Genomic DNA, 18,475 nt, shown 5'->3' on the forward strand with positions numbered 1-18,475 from the left:
AAAGCGCTGAACCACCAAATTAAAGACATGGGCCGGGCATGGCACGTGCGTGAGGCTGCCGAGCTGCAGAGCCGCCACCAGGTTACGGCCGTTGTCACACACGACCATGCACGGTTGGAGGCTCAGCGGCGCAAGCCAGTGGTCGGTCTGCTCTGTCAGACCCTGCAGCAGTTCGTGGGCCGTGTGCCTCTTCTCTCCTAAGCTGAGTAGTTTCAGCACGGCCTGCTGACGCTTGCCCACCGCTGTGCTGCCACGCCGCGCGACACCAACTGCTGGCGACGTGCTGCTGCTCACACATCTTGATTGCGAGACAGAGGTTGCGTAGGAGGAGGAGGAGGAGGGTGGTTTAGTGGAGGAAGCATACACCGCCGCAGATACCACCACCGAGCTGGGGCCCGCAATTCTGGGGGTGGGTAGGACGTGAGCAGTCACAGGCTCTGACTTGGTCCCAGCCTCCACTAAATTCACCCAATGTGCCGTCAGGGAGATATAGTGGCCCTGCCCGCCTGTGCTTGTCCACGTGTCCGTTGTTAAGTGGACCTTGGCAGTAACCGCGTTGGTGAGGGCGCATACAATGTTGCAGGAGACGTGGTCGTGCAGGGCTGGGACGGCACATCGGGAAAAGTAGTGGCGACTGGGAACTGAGTAGCGCGGGGCCGCCGCCGCCATCATACCTTTGAAAGCCTCCGTTTCCACAACCCTATGCGACAGCATCTCCAGGCTGATAAATTTGGCTATGTGCACGTTTAACGCTTGAGCGTGCGGGTGCGTGGCGGCGTACTTGCACTTGCGCTCCAACACTTGCGCTAGCGACGGCTGGACGCTGCGCTGAGAGACATTGGTGGATGGGGCCGAGGACAGCGGAGGTGAGGGTGTGGTGCAGGCCAGGAGACGGTAGTGCCTGTGTCCTGAGAGGGGGGTTGGATCTCAGTGGCTGGTTGGGGCACAGGGGGAGAGGCAGCGGTGCAAACCGGAGGAGGTGAACGGCCTTCGTCCCACCTTGTGGGGTGCTTGGCCATCATATGTCTGCGCATGCTGGTGGTGGTGAGGCTGGTGGTGGTGGCTCCCCGGCTGATCTTGGCACGACAAAGGTTGCACACCACTGTTCGTCGGTCGTCTGCACTCTCAGTGAGAAACTGCCAGACCTTTGAGCACCTCGGCCTCTGCAGGGTGGCATGGCGCGAGGGGGCGCTTTGGGAAACAGTTGGTGGATTATTCGGTCTGGCCCTGCCTCTACCCCAGGCCACCGCACTGCCTCTTCCAACCTGCCCTGCTGCTGCACTTGCCTCCCCCTCTGAAGACCTGTCCTCAGTAGGCTTAGCAAACCAGGTGGGGTCAGTCACCTCATCGTCCTGCTGCTCTTCCTCCGAATCCTCTGTGCGCTCCTCCCTCGGACTTACTCCAATTACTACTACCTGAGTGATAGACAACTGTGTCTCATCGTCATCATCCTCCTCACCCACTGAAAGCTCTTGAGACAGTTGCTGGAAGTCCCCAGCCTCATCCCCCGGACCCCGGGAACTTTCCAAAGGTTGGGCATCGGTCACGACAAACTCCTCCAGTGGGAGAGGATTCGGAACCATTGCTGCCCATTCTGGGCAGGGGCCCGAGAACAGTTCCTGGGAGTCTGCCTGCTCCTCAGAATGTGTCATTGTAATGGAGTGAGGAGGCTGGGAGGAAGGAGGAGCAACAGCCAGAGGATTCAGAGTTGCAGCAGTGGACGGCGCAGAATTCTGGGTGGTCGATAGATTGCTGGATGCACTTTCTGCCATCCACGACAGGACCTGCTCACACTGCTCATTTTCTAATAAAGGTCTACCGCGTGGACCCATTAATTGTGAGATGAATGTGGGGACGCCAGAAACGTGCCTCTCTCCTAATCCCGCAGCAGTCGGCTGCGATACACCTGGATCAGGAGCTCGGCCTGTGCCCACACCCTGACTTGGGCCTCCGCGTCCTCGCCCGTGTCCACGTCCATGTCCTCTAGGCCTACCCCTACCCCTCAGCATGGTGTATTACCAGTAGTGCAGAAACAGAACGCTGTAATTAAATGTGCTGCTTATTGGCCTGTGGTTGGAGGCTGACTTCGCTTACGGAACGCACAGCAGAGCCAGGAAAGAATTTTGCACATGCCTGCTGTAACACTTAGCTGGCTGCGTATTAATTAGAACTACTACCCCCAGCAGAGACACAGTACACTCAGGACGGTCACAGGCAGCCCAAATAGAATGTTTTTTTCCCAAATTTTTTGGGAAAAGCCCACTGCCTATATACACAGTATATCTCTTTCACTGTCCCTGGCTCACCACTACTGGCCCTGGACTATGTAAAATTACTGCAGACTGTTTCCCTCTGGACAGGATGACAGCGGTGATGTGTAACGCACAGCAGAGCCAGGAAAGAATTTTGCGCAAGCCTGCTGTAACACTTAGCTGGCTGCGTATTAATTAGGACTACTACCCCCAGCAGAGACGCAGTACACTCAGGACGGTCACAGGCAGCCCAAATAGAATGTTTTTTCACAAATTTTTTGGGAAAGGCCCACTGCCTATATACACAGTATATCTCTTTCATTGTCCCTGCCTCACCACTACTGGCCCTGGACTATGTAAAATTACTGCAGACTGAGGACGCAATGCTCTGCATGGCCGATATACAAAAAAAAAAAAATGTGCAACACTGCAAAAAGCAGCCTCAACAGTACTGCACACAGTCAGATTTTGCCCTAAGAAGGACCGTTGGGGTTCTTGAAGCCTAAAATCACTCCTAACACTCTCCCTATAGCAGCTCCGGCATCAGCAGCACTTTCCCTGAGCTATGTCAGAATGCATCTGTGGCGAGCCGCGGGAGGGGCCGATTTATATACTCGGGTGACACCTGATCTCGCCAGCCACTCACTGCAGGGGGGTGGTATAGGGCTTGAACGTCGCAGGGGGAAGTTGTAATGCCTTCCCTGTCTTTCTATTGGCCAGAAAAGCGCGATAACGTCTCAGAGATGAAAGTGAAAGTAACTCGAACATCGCGTGGTGCTCGCCTCTAGTAACGAGCATCTCGAACACGCTAATACTCGAACGAGTATCAAGCTCGGACGAGTACGTTCACTCATCTCTAATCACTATCCCATTGAAGCATGAACTCAATGACTGTTATTTCTGGAACAGATCCAAGAGCAAGTCCTTTAAGTTCCATAAATTGAAAATTGCATGAATTGGACTTGTTTACCACTCCTGATACTTGATCGATTTGAAATTTGGGCACTTTAAAGGCCAAGTCAACATCTTCAGCTCTTTGTTATGGTCCTCAAAACATTCCTAAACCATGCTTGCAATGTAGCAGGATGGCCTAATCTGCTGAAAAAGGCTGCTATTATGGGAAACTATTGCCAAGAAGGGGGTACTTGGTCTGGAACAATGTTTAGTTAGCTGTAATCTCTTAGGTAGTGCCATCTCTTTCCCAGGTAAGTGATGCCCATCTCTATGCTTTTGGCCACTCAAGAGCTCTACAAGAGTGCTATGGGGCCTAAAACACCTTCAAGCAAAATTTATGTTCTGAAAGACACTGACTACTCCTTTCGTTTTGGGCCCTGTTGTGCATCCAGACATAAGATTAGGGCCAAAATGGGTATATTTCTGAACACAGGACAAGCAGGTAGATCCGTTTTGGGGTGTAAATCCTCATTTTCATGTGCACTATAGGAAAAAAAAATGTCTTTAAAATGACATATTTGCAAAAAATATGAAATTTTATTTTTTCTCTTCTAAATTGAATTAATTCCTGAAAAAAAAAACTGTGGGGTCATTAAGGGGTGTAGTTTTTAAAATGGGGTCATTTGGAGGGGTATCTATCATTCTGACACTCATGAGCCTTTGCAAACTTGGCTTGCTGTAAGAAAACAAAGTTTTCTTCAAAATGCTGAAAAGTAATGTTAAATTTGTATGTCATCTAAATGGTTAAAAAAAACACAAGTTTTTTCAAACGTGCATTCAGAATAAAGTAAACAGATGGAAATATATATCCTATCAAAAATTTGTACAGTATGTTTGCACATATTTGAGATATTACAGTTGAAAATGTGGAAAAATTACAATTTTTTCAAAATGTTTCCAATATTGGTACTTTTAATAAATATACACAAATTATATCAGTCTATTTTTACAACCTAAATAAAGTACAACATGTGGCGAAAAAACAATGTCAGAATCACTTGGATATGTAAAGCCTTTACGGAGTTATGCTACGTTGAACGACACATGTCAGATTTCCAAAATTTGGCTCCGTCACTAAGGCGCAAACAGGCTTCGTCACTAAGGGGTTAAAAGGACGTTAGCCAAAGAGAAATTCCTTCCCAAAAGAAGATTCGCTGAGCAAATGATGTCAGCACATCCACTTCAATGGATCAACTGTGAGGAAGATTGCACTGTACCAACAACAGTTTAGAAAGCAGCAGTTGATGAGCCAGCAATTTATGCTACAGTAACTCTTTTGTGGGATTGGACCAGACAGGCTAGCCTCTGCTTTTTATGTCCATCAATGAGCCTTACACTTGTGAATTTGTTTTCCTGCTTCTTAGGCCTCCCTCACACAGGGCGTTTGCAGAAACGCAGCGTTTTGCAATGCTGCGTTTGCTGCAGATTCCGCCACGTTTCAGCAGCGCTGGCATACTTTATGCCAGTGTTTTGGCTGCGTTTTCAGCTCGGCTGAAAACGCAGCCAAGAATGCTGAAAAGAAAAAAAAGCAATACTCACCTAGCCGCTGCAGTCCGGGTTGCGGCCGCTGCTCTCTGCCGCTGATCCGGGCTTCCTCGGCACTCCCAAGTCTATTGCCGGAGGCAATCAGAGCTTGCCGGCGCTGATTGGCTGAGACAGTCAATGAAGGGCTGTGATTGGGCATCGAGCAAGCGCCGACAACCAATCACAGCACTCTATTGCCGGAGCCGGGGTTCTCAAACCTGGCCTCAGGCAATAGACTTGGGAGTGCCGAGGAAGCCCGGATCAGCGGCAGAGAGCAGCGGCCGTGACCGGGACTGCAGCGGCTAGGTGAGTATTACTTTTTTTTTTCCCTCTATCTAACTGGGACTGATTTTCGGGGTAGGGCTTCTATTACAAGCCCTCACTCCGAAAATCTGCGAGCGGTTAACGCTGCCAAAAAGGCGGCACCAAGTGTTGCCGCGTTTTCAGCAGTGCTAAAACCGCTGCCCATTCATTTCAATGGGCGACGCAGGGCTGAAAACGCCCCAAAATAGAACATGCATCACTGTCAAAGCGCAGCGTTGGGAGGCGCTACGTTTTCAGCCCTGTGTGAGCAGCCCCATTGAAATGAATGGGAGTGTTGTACAGCGTTTAGCGCTGGGCTGAAAAGGCAGCGCTAAACGCTGTATAAAACGCCCTGTGTGAGGGAGGCCTTACACTTCAATTTCAACAACTAAGGCTGCCTGTCCATGGGCAAGTTGTCATTGCTTTACCCGCAGTGATAATATGGCCATGGGTAACGCAGTGAGCGCTTTCCATAGGCTAACTATGGAAAGCGCAGCCCAACGTCCACAAGCGGAGCATCATAGCGATTCTCCACTCGCGGGATTCAAATCGCGGCATGCTGCGATTTTCCGCTGTGAGCCTATCTATTAGATAGGCTCACCGAGGAGACCTGTCAGTTCTCCTCCCTGCTCCCCTGTGGCGGAATATTGCTAGTGATATTCCACCTCAGCCATGGACAGGTAGCCTCACTGTTCACTTGAAACCTAATTTATCTTATCTTATTCACTTCACCACTCTATGATTTTATTGTTAGGCTACTTTCATCATTTAAACTGTTTTTTCCTATAGAAGTATGTTTTTATTGAATGTGCTACATTAAAAGGATTTTCTACGATTAAAAACAGTTCCCTGCTGTCCATGGGTTCTGCCTGGTATTAAAAGTAAACTGCATCCGACCTTCGGTCACTCTATGGATAAATTTTCTCCACATTTTCCTGTTTTTCACCACGTCTTTCAGTTCAATGATTGACATGTTTGTGGTGACTTTGATTGTATCCTTCACTTGAGTTGTGCTGAATTACAATATCATACAGAAATCATTGAAAGGTGTGTCAATGTTTTTGGAAGAAAGTAGCCATGTTATTCTAATGCTGGACAAGTCCTTTAACTGTGTCTGTTTTTCCAGGTACGGTGTTGGTTCATTGTGCCATGGGAATCAGCAGAGCAGCATCTCTTGTCCTGGCTTTCTTAATGATCTCTGAGGGAATGTCTTTAGTAGATGCCCTGCGGAGCGTAGGTGAGCACCGAGACATCTGTCCTAATCCTGGCTTCCTTGAACAGCTTCGCCAACTGGATATAAAACTGGAGGGGAAAAGAAGAAGCAGAAGTAAATAGGACAGGGTTTTGTGCTGTGAACATAATGCAATAATATAAGAGGCAATTGAGGTTGCAAAATTATATTAGATAAAGGTTTGATGTACATGGTCCTGCTGGTTAAGCTATATACAGATGACACCTTGTTTCCAGGAAGTGCTCTTCCTTCAACCATAATGTCCAACACTGAATTGTCATCTACAAGACAGTCAGTGAGATCTCCTAGCTACTGAACCCAATTTATCTGCCCCATCTTGGCCTTCCTTGTCCATTTCTAAATTTGCTCTCCATATGTATTTTATTTTGTCATTTTTCCCCAGTCTGCCTCTTTTAATTGCTACTTCACCTATTAAAAGTTATGCTTCACATTTTTTTGAAACTTGAAAAGACAAACATAATGTTAAATAAACTGTTGGGTAAACAGCATGCAAGAAAGAACAAAAAGCAATGACAGAATAACTGTCCCCCCAGGAAAAAAGTAAGCAAAAGTTATACAACACATTACATGTAGTTTTTTTTTCTATTTATCCTTACAAAAAGAAGAAAAACAGCCAAACATAGCAAAGACCATCAAAACAGGTTATAATTACCCAACCAAAAAAACAAATCCCTCTCACCCAGTGAAAGCAGTGAGAAACAAAAAAAAAGGCAAAAAAATGTAAGTACATAAGTCTGTACATCATAATGTGCATACCCACATATATACTCAAGTACAATATCAATTGTATGAGGGAAATAAGTCCAAATCGTTTGGGATCTCCCAGAGTGAGTTTGATCCTATTAGAGACTCATTCACACTACTGTTTTCTCTTAAAGAATTTCTGTCTTTCTCTTTTGTTTTTGAAACAAAGTGATGGAATTAAAATGGAGTTAAGAGGTTTCAGTCTGATCTCTGTTTTTAAAATGGAAGAAATAGCCCTGCAGAATGCGCTGTTCGTTCCGTTTAAATAACAGAACCCGAACTGAAAGCTTTCCGCTTGCTTACCATTTTTTAAAACCCCATTAAAATCAACAGGGGGTAAACAGAACCTTTTAATTCAGTCTCTCCACTCCATAAACGGAACAGAAAAACGTAACGCCTGAAGGGAAGGAAAACCCTAGTAATAACAGTAATAATGATGATTACTTTCTATATATTAAACTGAGATGGATATGTGAAGACTTAGGCTTGGTTCACACAGGGCGGATTTGCCGCGGCTTTGCCGCACGGCATTTGGCCGCGGCAAATCCGCCCGCAGCCACTAATCTCGGGATTGGCCAGCCATGTGGATGAGATTTCTCAGAAATCTCGTCCACATGGGACGGCCAATCCGCTGCAGTAAGTCCGGCTGAAACCGCGGCTCCGGCCGCCGCAGGCGCGGTTTCGGAAGATGCAGCATGTCTATTTACCTTTCCTTTTTTGTTTATTTTCGTCGTGGCCGCGCTCTCCTCTATGGGAGCGCCGGCCGCAACGGAAAAGCAAGCGGCCAAGCGGTTTCAAAGCCGCCGCGGCTTAAACCGCAGCGGTTCTCCCGGCGGAAATCTCGCGGTTTTTGCTGCGGCCAAACCGCGAGATTTCCAATGGGAATACGCCCTGTGTGAGCCCAGCCTTAGACTTGTTTTCTTCCCACTCGTTCTTTCAATGTTGTGTACTAGCCAACCCAGATGAAGTTAAATTTGATTAACCCTTTCGCACTGCCGGCCTTTATGCTGTTTTTTTTTTCCATTTTTCTATTTCCACTTTCAAAAAAAATTATAACTTCTCCAGCACAATATCTCCATGAGGACTTATTTTCGGTAGCATGACATTTCCATAGCATAAACTGATGTCAATAATTTTCATTTTAAAGTTTGAAAGTAAAAATAAAACAATAAAATATTATTTTTATCAATTAAAATCCACATACAGTGCAAAAATAATGGAATAAAAAAAGTACGGTATACATGTTTGATATTGGTATATGTTTGGTATTGATATATTCGTAACAGCATGTTTAATAAAGTTCAAGGGTTTTATTTTTAGCATCAGAGTCAAAGGTTGACATATAGTATGCTCTTGTATGCCTGTATATATGTTAGAGATACACAATTGGCAATGCTACAAACATATACATTGAATAGGAGCCTCTAACGTGATATGTATAGTCTATAAAAACTATAGTACGTACAGTAGTTTTGCTGTATGGTTCTTGTCAAGCAGATGAATGTGGATCTGCCTTGCCACACTGGTTTAACATTGAGCTACTGTAAAAGAGGAGGCAGCACTTGGGGAGCCCCTAGTTTTCATCTTTGATCCCTCCATTGGGAATTTGGTCTTTACTTGCAGGGTCCTCATGCGTAACTTGCACAGATAGTCCAGATTGTGTGCCTGCTGATGCTGCACTGGACCAAGATGCAGTCGCTGATGGTGTGAACAGCTGCTTATCCAGTAATATAGCAAAGGTCAGGCCTGATGACACATAACTAATAACAAGTTCCAAGAAGAAGGTCAGTACAGATAGCAAGCAATAACAAAGTCCAGTAAACAGAGCTTAGGTCAAGGAGCACAGAAGTCAGAGTAGTCAAGGATCAAGTAGGAGTCAAAAGCAGAATATACACAAACAGGGGCTTTATCAAAAATGGCACTAGGAGTCCAACTGCTTAGGCATCCACCCTAGGGTGTGGATGCCTAAAATAGCAGATGCTGAGACAGGATTGGAGGGGGACAGGTTTAGGGAGTGAGCCCTTTAAGAGAGAGGAAGGGAGCACACGCGAGCTCCATAGGCAGATACCAAAGAACCAGCATAGGAGTGAGTGTGGAAAGCAGTGCGTGGAAAATGGCATGACTGACCACAGCTCAGCAGCGGGTAAGCAGCTATGACAGTTCTTTGTTACCAGCCACTTCAATAGGAATACTAACATGATTTCTGGAAAATACTACTCACATATTTTCCAGCTCTAAAAGCTCCAGAAACTGTTACATAAAGAATGAGTAATAAATATAGGTTATATACTGTATGTACCTGATATGTCAACTTTTAAAAACTGCCTTCAGGAAGAATTGAGAGACCATAACGCTTTCCATTGTCCATCTACAGTAGAACTGCGGGATCAGCCACATGTAATCCTCCCTTATCAGCTGCTTTTTGGGCGGGTGCGTTCATGCACTGAGCTGATTACTGCAGGAAGAAGACAGCACTGTTCCCAGGGGCGTAACTATAGGGGGTGCAGTAGATGCGGTTGCACCTGGGCCCAGGAGCCTTAGGGGGCCCATAAGGCCTTTCTTCTCCATATTGGGAGCCCAGTACTATGAAAAACGCATTATAGTTAGGGGCCCTGTTACAGATTTTGCACCAGGGCCCAGAAGCTTCAAGTTACGCCTCTGACTGTTCCCATTGCAGTAGCCCGGCTTTGTATTGCAGGCCATTCATATCAATGGGAACTTTGCCTCTTATACCAAGTCTGGCCACTGCAGCGGGAACTGAGTTTTCTGCGTCCTGTAGAAATCAGGTCAGTGCACAAGCATGCTGGCCTGGTGAACAGCTGATTGGTTGAGGTCCTGCACAGCAGACCCCAGCTGATGTGCTATTGATTGTATATCCTGAGGACAAGCCATTAATAGTTTATAACTGGACAACCCCTTTAACAACCTAAGGGCGAGCACCCACTGGCGTTTTTTTACCTGCGTTTTGCGTTTTTCCTGCACAGGCATAGAGATAACATGTGTTCCTGTCCACTGGCGTTTTTTTTGCGTTGCGTTTGCGTTTTTAACATAGGAACTGTCAGTTGCATATGTGTCCTTATTTTTCTCCTAATGCACCCATGAAAGTCAATGAAAATTAATGGAAAAGCCGCGAAAACACCGCGAAAAACGCGCGGAAAAATCGCGGAAAACGCGGCGTTTTTTTCCCGCGGAAAACGCAAACGCCAGTGGGTGCTAGCCCTTAGACTTCTTTCTCACGAGCATATATCAGCCCGCCGTTTTCACGGCCGGCTGATATACACCGTGATCCGATGCATAGGATTCCAATGCATCAGATCACATGGCCGTATTCCTGAGACGTAAAAGCCCCTGGGCGTGGCTGCTAAACTCCCCCCTCTGCTCTCCTTCCCCCATGCAGGCTCACCTGTCCTCTCCACCCTGCTGGCTTTCTGATTTGTGCACCCGTTCCCCAGTTTTAACTCTTTCAATGTAGCATATATCGGCCAGGCAGGAAAACGGTGGCTGATATATGCTCATGGGAAAGAAGCCTGATGCTGCACCGTGTATCATTATTCAGAGATAGGCTCGTGGTTAAAATAAATGCTCCTGTATTTTGTTGTTACATAATTTCTATAGTGCCCCCTCCATTCTTCTGATTTCCCCTTGGAATGTCCACCTGCCCAGTGGTGATGAGAAAAAGCTACTTCTAATCTGTTGATTATTATTGGTTGGCCTGTACAATAGAAGGAATCACTCCTCAATTCCCAAACACAAAGACTAAAGTGGTGGGACTTGACTACTGATCATGGGACGAACTCCTGAGAGGGATACCAAAAGAACATCAAGAGGTGCCATAACATGTACAAGGGAATAAAAAAGTAAGTGAACTCTTTCAAATTACCTAGATTTCTGCATTAACTACTAATTCAAAATTACAACAGTCGGCTAAACGATCTGCAGGAGCTGGTGACATCACCGCTAGGTTGTTAGCGCTCATGCACAGGATTTAGACAGACACCTCTTTGTTGGGTTCTAGTGGGCTTCTTGCTGACTCCTCGCTCAGCACTTCACATTCCAGTGAACTGTAGACCAGTAGAGCACGATCATTGTGCATTTAGACAACGATTATCGTGCAAATTCGTTCGTTTGTACAAATTTTGTGCACTAATTCTCCTTTGTAAATGGCCTTTAAGCCCTAAAAACGGTATTATATCCACAAGATTATCTTGTTTCTCTTACTGAGAGCAAGAACAATTGTTATTAGAGATGAGCGAACCTACTCGTTCCGAGTAATTACTCGATCGAGCACCACGATTTTTGAGTACTTCCGTACTCGGGTGAAAAGATTCGGGATGCGCCGGGGGGGCGGGGGGAGGCGTAGCGGAGCGGGGGGTAGCAGCGGGGAACAGGGGGGAGCCCTCTCTCTCTCCCTCTCCCCCCCACTCCCCGCTGCAACCCCCCACTCACCCACGGCGCTCCCCGAATCTTTTCGCCCAAGTACGGAAGTACTCGAAAATCGCGGCGCTCGGGCGAAAAATGGGCGTGGCCGAGTAGGTTTGCTCATCTCTAATTGTTATCTAAGAGTGGGTTTACATTCAAATAGTTGATTGAAACAGTCATAGCAAGGTGTTAGCGTATGAACAACTGTTGATTGTGTGCTTTTTACCCAGAGTGGTTGTTGTTCATCTTTGCATTCACTGGAGTGCCCACCTCCCTACAAAGTGTATTGGCTATTGTGGAAAGACAAATGAATGGCTGTTAACACCGGACAATAAATAATCAACCAGCAGCTATTATTAAGCGTGATGAAATGAGTCAACTAGTAAATGAATTCTCACTTGTCACCTGGTTGGTGGCCATATTTACATGGAGTAACTATTGCTTACATTAAATCAACAGAAATGAGAGAGCTGTACAGCGCCTCTTGCTGGTAATCAGTGGTGGAACATAAACCTGGGATAGTTTACAGTAGAAGGCACATGAAAGAGTGCAGAGAGATTGTGGTAGTTACAGAAACTCCCCACTGCTTTGTATTTTAATTGATTTTGTGTCATGGTATTTTGTCCACTATACAAGGGAAGGTTCCCACCGCTACATTACCCTAATTGGGCACTTTCATTTGAAATTGCTTATACTTGATGCAACTGCTGTAGGTGTAGACACCACTATCCCTACTTTTACTGTTCTATCTACATGACTTTGTTCAGTTAATAATACTGCCCATCACTCTAGTTTTTGCTGCATTGCCTCCTCAATTTTGCCACATTATGTTTTTTTTCCCGCTTCCCTTATACAGTCAAATCATCTCCCTACCATAATGTTACTCACACTACAGTTAACCTGTCACTTTGTTACACCTGCCATGACAAACTATTTTAATTGTAACTACAACTATGATTGTATTATTAATCTATTTTATATGAATTGTTTTTAACTCATTTTAATTATACATAATTTTTTTTGTCACCATCTTTTACTTCCTATCAATTTTCTTATTTTACATTGTGTTTCCAATCTATTTTTATTGTACTTATTCATGTACATCAGTTATTTTGTGCTTGAGAAAGCCGCACCTAGCCTCCGAAAGACGTTGTACTGTCCACTGGAGCTCTGTTTAATTAATCTATTTATTTTACCACAGAGGGCTCTGTCACTTCCTATTACATCCTACGGACCTCACCAGGCCACACACCTACACATGTCCATCCCTAGTCATATTTGGCTCTATACGGGTCACCCTGAGTGCAGGAGTCATCCTCTTTTTCTCTTTACTTGGTATTGCTTACATTAGCTCTATCAAGTTATGATTTCGTCAATAGCTGTCCCGCGTAAGCCACCCTAAGTCACACTTATAGACAAACACTAAATCCACACCATTCACTGTACTGTTCATGTAATCTATTGAGCACACCGGGTAAACATACATAGTGAAGGGGAAAAAAGTGAACCTCTGTATTTAAAACTTTTCCAAGAGCCGTAATTAAGGAGATAAGATTGGAAGTGTGGGTTTCCGAAGAGCGAAATAAAGCAGGAAAATGGTACAAAAGCAACGCTGAAGATCTGGAAAAGAGTGAGAGAGAGGAAGGAAGGTTAGATTGGTTCATGAGCTGGAACCCCATCAATCTTGAGTTAGAACAGATAATAGTCCGGAACTTAGACGCATGGTTGAATATCAATTGAACACAGCATTTGTTACATGTGCTGTATACAGTACATGAATGATATTTAATACTCATTCCTTATGTAACAGTATCTGGAGTCTTTCAGAGCTTGAAAATATGTGAGAAGTATTTTCCCCTGCCAGCATCACAAATTCCCGAGTTAGTTGAAACACGCCGTTGCTCTTTTTCAGTAACATTGTAGGTGCTTTCCAGCCTAGTGGCTGGCCTGCTGATGTTGCTTGCACCAAAGGAGATCACCTGTGCTTTACTAAAATGCATAAAATTGGAACATGGAATGTATGTGAAATGAACATTGACAAATTAGAAATGATAAAAAATGAAATGCAACGATTAAACATCACCCTTCTGGGGATCAGTGAACTTCTCTGGGCAGAGAACGAATACTTTACCAATGGAATGGTGCCAAATTCATCGCAAACAAAAAGATTAGTAAGGCCTCATACTCACGGCCGTGGCAGACTCCGCCAGTGGAATATTGCAGCGGAGTCCGACAAGCACCCCCCAAAGACCCCATACTCGCCTCTGGGATCTGCCATGCGAATCCCATCTCACGAGCCAGCGAGTATTTGCAGTACAGTGCATGATGTTCCGGCAGTGGCTGATGATGGGCCGGACTGTGGTCGGTGACACGTAATCACGCGATACTTCCACTGTGCTCACATTGTAGACAAAGAAAGCCAGGCGCACTTTTTTCCGTGGCAATTAGAGTGTGCCTTTAATACTGCAGTATTCCGCGGTGGAATTTCGCAGCGTGAACATTGAGCTATTAGGTTCAATAGAACCTAATAGCTGCAGGATAATGCGTGAAACGCGGAAGAAATCCGTCAGTGGGCATTAGCCCTAAAGTGTTCATGGTTTCCATACTATAAGTAATAGAATCATGACTAACTGCATCAGCTGATAACCTCACACCATATGAGTAATACAATTTGATTACTGACGCAACGGATAAACAAATTGAAAGCTTTTATGCTGATGTTCAAGAAACGTTGCAGCAAATCCCAACAAAGGACATCGTTTACATCATCAGTGATTTCAATTCAAAATTACTGCAGAAGAAGAGACACCAATAGTAAGGAAATTCAGCTTAGGAGAACAAAATGATGTCAGTGATTAACTTTTCCAATTTTGCTAATACGTTGTTCGCGCACCCAAAACAGCACCTGTACTCCTAATGGAGTTCACCACGTTCAAATAAATTTTCCAAAAAGTGGAAAAGTTCAGTTCTACCAGCAAAAACCAGGCAGAGATTGTGGTTCTGACCAACAACTGCTTGTGGCAAAAATTAAACTACATTTTTGAAATTGTAGAAAAACAACAGCAGCATTGAAGTTCCACACTGACTCCGTGCTGCTCGCTTATACAGTAGAAGTAAAGAATGAAAAAGAGCCAGAAGAACTACGGGAGGAAATGAAAAGTATTATGATTAGAGATGAGCGAGCGTACTCGTCCGAGCTTGATGCTCGTTCGAGTATTAGGGTACTCGAGATGTTAGTTACTCGAGACGAGCACCACGCGGTGTTCGATTCACTTCCATTTTCTTCCCAGAAAAGTTTGCGCTATTTTCTGGCCAATAGAAACACAGGGAAGGCATTACAACTTCCTCCTGTGAAGTTCCAGCCCTATCCCACCCCCCTGCAGTGAGTGGCTGGGGAGATCAGGTGACACCCAAGTATATAAACTGGGGCTGGCCACGGCTCGCCACAGATGCACGTTGAGAGACATTAGGGAAAGTGCCGTCCTGCTGTAGCTGCTATAGGGAGAGTGTTAGGCTGTTATCTTCGTCTTCAAGAACCCCAACAGTCCTTCTTAGGGCCACATCTGACCGTGTGCAGTACTGTTGAGGCTGCTTTTAGCAGTTTTGCACATTTTTTTTTTTTTGTATATCGGGCGTGCAGACCATAGCGTCCTCAGTCTGCAGTCATTTTACTGAGTATAGGGGCAGTACTGGTGAGGCAGGGACAGTGGTACAGGGTAAGAGATATACTGGCTATATAGGCAGTGGGCTTTTTCAAAAAAATTGGAAAAAAAAATCTTTGGGCTGCCTGTGACCGTGTTCAGTTTACTGCGTGTCTGCTGGGGGTAGTAGTTGCTCACTATTACCCAGCTAGGTGTTACTGCAGCCTTGCGCATAGTTTTTTCTGGCTGCACTGTGCTTTCAATAACCACAGTCATCCTCCAACAGGGAAATCCATATACAGGCTATAAAGGCAGTGGGCTTTTTCCAAAAAATTGGAAAAAAATACTATATTTAGGCTGCCTGTGACCGTCTTCAGTTTACTGCGTGTCTACTGGGGGTGGTAGTCACTCATTATTACTCAGCTAAGCCTGTGACCGTCTACAGTTTACTGCGTGTCTGCTGGGGGTAGTAGTCGCTCATTAATACCCAGCCTTGTGCATAATTTTTTCTGGCTGCACTGTGCTTTAAATAACCACAGTCAACCTCCAACAGGGAAATCCATATACAGGCTATATAGGCAGTGGGTTTTTCCCGAAAATTGGAAAAAAATACTATATTTGGGCTGCCTGTGACCGTCTTCAGTTCACTGCGTGTGTGCTGGGGGTAGTAGTCGCTCATTATTACCCAGCTAAGCCTGTGACCGTCTACAGTTTACTGCGTGTCTGCTGGGGATAGTAGTTGCTCATTAATACCCAGCCTTGCGCATAATTTTTTCTGGCTGCACTGTGCTTTCAATAACCACAGTCATCCTCCAACAGGGAAATCCATATACAGACTATATAGGCAGTGGGCTTTTTCCCAAAAATTGGAAAAAAAATACTATATTTGGGCTGCCTGTGACCGTCTTCAGTTTACTGCGTGTCTGCTGGGGGTAGTAGTCGCTCATTATTACCCAGCCAAGCCTGTGACCGTGTATAGTTTACTGTGTGTCTGCTGGGGGTAGTAGTCGCTCATTATTACCCAGCTATGCGTTACAGCAGGCTTGCGCATAATTGTTTCCTGGCTCTGCTGTGTCCGTTACATGATCTCCGTCATCCCGCCAGAGGGAAAGAGTATACATATATACATTGCATACAGTGTCTGTCTGGTTTTTCACCTCACCATTTTAAAAAATTGAAGCAAAATACTTAAGGCCTACCACTGGCCTTTGGCCACTTGACTGGTTCTTCGCTGTGAATTCCAGTAGCTCAGTTATACGCACCTAGGTCTCACTACAGGCTTGCGCATAATTGTTTCCTGGCTCTGCTGTGCGTTCCGTAAGCGAAGTCAGCCTCCAACCACAGGCCAATAAGCGGCAGATTTAATTACAGCATTCTGTTTCTGCTCTACTCGTAATACACCATGCTGAGGGATAGGGGTAGGCCTAGAGGACGTGGACGTGGATGCGGGCGAGGACGCGGAGGCCCAAGTCAGGGTGTGGGCACAGGCCGAGCTCCTGGTCCAGGTGTATCGCAGCTGACTGCTGCGGGATTAGGAGAGAGGCAAGTTTCTGGGGTCCCCAGATTCATCTCACAATTAATGGGTCCACGCGGTAGACCTTTATTAGAAACTGAGCAGTGTGAGCAGGTCCTGTCGTGGATGGCAGAAAGTGCATCCAGCAAACTATCCAACGTCAGCACCCAGTCTTCTACGCTGTCCACTGCTGCATCCCTGAATCCTCTCGCTGCTGCTCCTCCCTTTTCCCAGCCTCCTCCCTCCCAACAAATGACACATTCAGAAGAGCAGGCAGGCTCCCAGGAACTGTTCTCGGGTCCCGGCCTTGAGTGCGAAAAAATGCATCCTCTATCACCTGAGGAGTTTCTCATTACCGATGCCCAACCTTTGGAAAGTTCCCGGGACCCGGGTGAGGAGACTGGGGACTTCCGGCAACTGTCTCAAGAGCTTTCAGTGGGCGAGGAGGACAACGAGGATGAGACACAGTTGTCTATCAGTGAGGTAGTAGTAAGAGCAGTAAGTCCGAGGGAGGAGCTCACAGAGGATTCGGAGGAAGAGCAGCTGGACGATGAGGTGACTGACCCCACCTGGTTTGCTAAGCCTACTGAGAACAGGTCTTCAGAGGGGGAGGCAAGTGCAGCAGCAGGGCAGGTTGGAAGAGGCAGTGCGGTGGCCAGGGGTAGAGGCAGGGCCAGACCGAATAATCTACCAACTGTTTCCCAAAGTGCCCCCTCGCGCCATGCCACCCTGCAGAGGCCGAGGTGCTCAAAGGTCTGGCAGTTTTTCACTGAGAGTGCAGACGACCGACGAACTGTGGTGTGCAAGGTTTGTCACGCCAAGATCAGCCGGGGAGCCACCAGCCTCACCACCACCAGCATGCGCAGGCATATGATGGCCAAGCACCCCACAAGGTGGGACGAAGGCCGTTCACCGCCTCCGGTTTGCACCACTGCCTCTCCCCCTGTGCCCCAACCAGCCACTGAGATCCAACCCCCCTCTCAGGACACAGGCACGACCGTCTCCCGGCCTGCACACACACCCTCACCTCCGCTGTCCTCGGCCCCATCCAGCAATGTCTCTCAGCGTAGCGTCCAGCCATCGCTAGAGCAACTGTTTGAGCGCAAGCGCAAGTACGCCGCCACGCACCCACACGCTCAAGCGTTAAACGTGCACATTGCCAAATTGATCAGCCTGGAGATGCTGCCGTATAGGCTTGTGGAAACGGAGGCTTTCAAAAACATAATGGCGGCGGCAGCCCCGCGCTACTCAGTTCCCAGTCGCCACTACTTTTCCCGATATGCCGTCCCAGCCCTGCACGACCACGTCTCCCGCAACATTGTACGCGCCCTCACCAACGCGGTTACTGGCAAGGTCCACTTAACAACGAACACGTGGACAAGCACAGGCGGGCAGGGCCACTATATCTCCCTGATGGCACATTGGGTGAATTTAGTGGAGGCTGGGACAGAGTCAGAGCCTGGGACCGCTCACATCCTACCCACCCCCAGAATTGCGGGCCCCAGCTCGGTGGTGGTATCTGCGACGGTGTATGCTTCCTCCACTAAACCACCCTCCTCCTCCTACGCAACCTCTGTCTCGCAATCAAGATGTGTCAGCAGCAGCACGTCGCCAGCAGTCGGTGTCGCGCGGCGTGGCAGCACAGCGGTTGGTAAGCGTCAGCAGGCCGTGCTGAAACTACTCAGCTTAGGAGAGAAGAGGCACACGGCCCACAAACTGCTGCAGGGTCTGACAGAGCAGACCGACTGCTGGCTTTTGCCGCTGAGCCTCCAACCGCGCATGGTCGTGTGTGACAATGGCAGTAACCTGCTGGCAGCTCGGCAGCTCGGCAGCCTCACGCACGTGCCATGCCTGGCCCACGTCTTTAATTTGG

General features: G+C 46.9%; 2 protein-coding genes across 5 annotated transcripts in view; both read left to right on the top strand.

Annotated features, from left to right (window-relative positions):
- LOC136624786 (dual specificity protein phosphatase 13B-like) overlaps positions 1–8,232 on the top strand; it is a 44,851-nt gene extending 36,619 nt beyond the window's left edge. For both annotated transcript variants that reach the window (XM_066598722.1, XM_066598721.1), the window contains exon 4: positions 6,160–8,232. In XM_066598722.1, coding sequence (XP_066454819.1) covers positions 6,160–6,368 — 209 coding nt within the window. In that variant the 3' untranslated portion in view covers positions 6,369–8,232. The remainder of the gene's footprint in view (positions 1–6,159) is intronic.
- An 864-nt stretch (positions 8,233–9,096) lies between these two features.
- Positions 9,097–18,475, top strand: part of LOC136625842 (dual specificity phosphatase 29-like) — a 68,682-nt gene continuing 59,303 nt past the window's right edge. The window contains exons 1-2 of one of the 3 annotated variants that reach the window (XM_066600383.1): positions 9,097–9,172; positions 10,753–10,886. The gene's annotated coding sequence lies outside the window, so the exon portion shown is untranslated. Of the gene's footprint in view, positions 9,173–10,658; positions 10,887–18,475 lie in introns of those variants that run through there. The other 2 variants (XM_066600387.1, XM_066600384.1) reach the window with 2 other exon arrangements.

This window comes from Eleutherodactylus coqui, chromosome 4 (genome assembly GCF_035609145.1).
Source record: "Eleutherodactylus coqui strain aEleCoq1 chromosome 4, aEleCoq1.hap1, whole genome shotgun sequence".
Classification (NCBI taxonomy): Eukaryota; Metazoa; Chordata; class Amphibia; order Anura; family Eleutherodactylidae; genus Eleutherodactylus; species Eleutherodactylus coqui.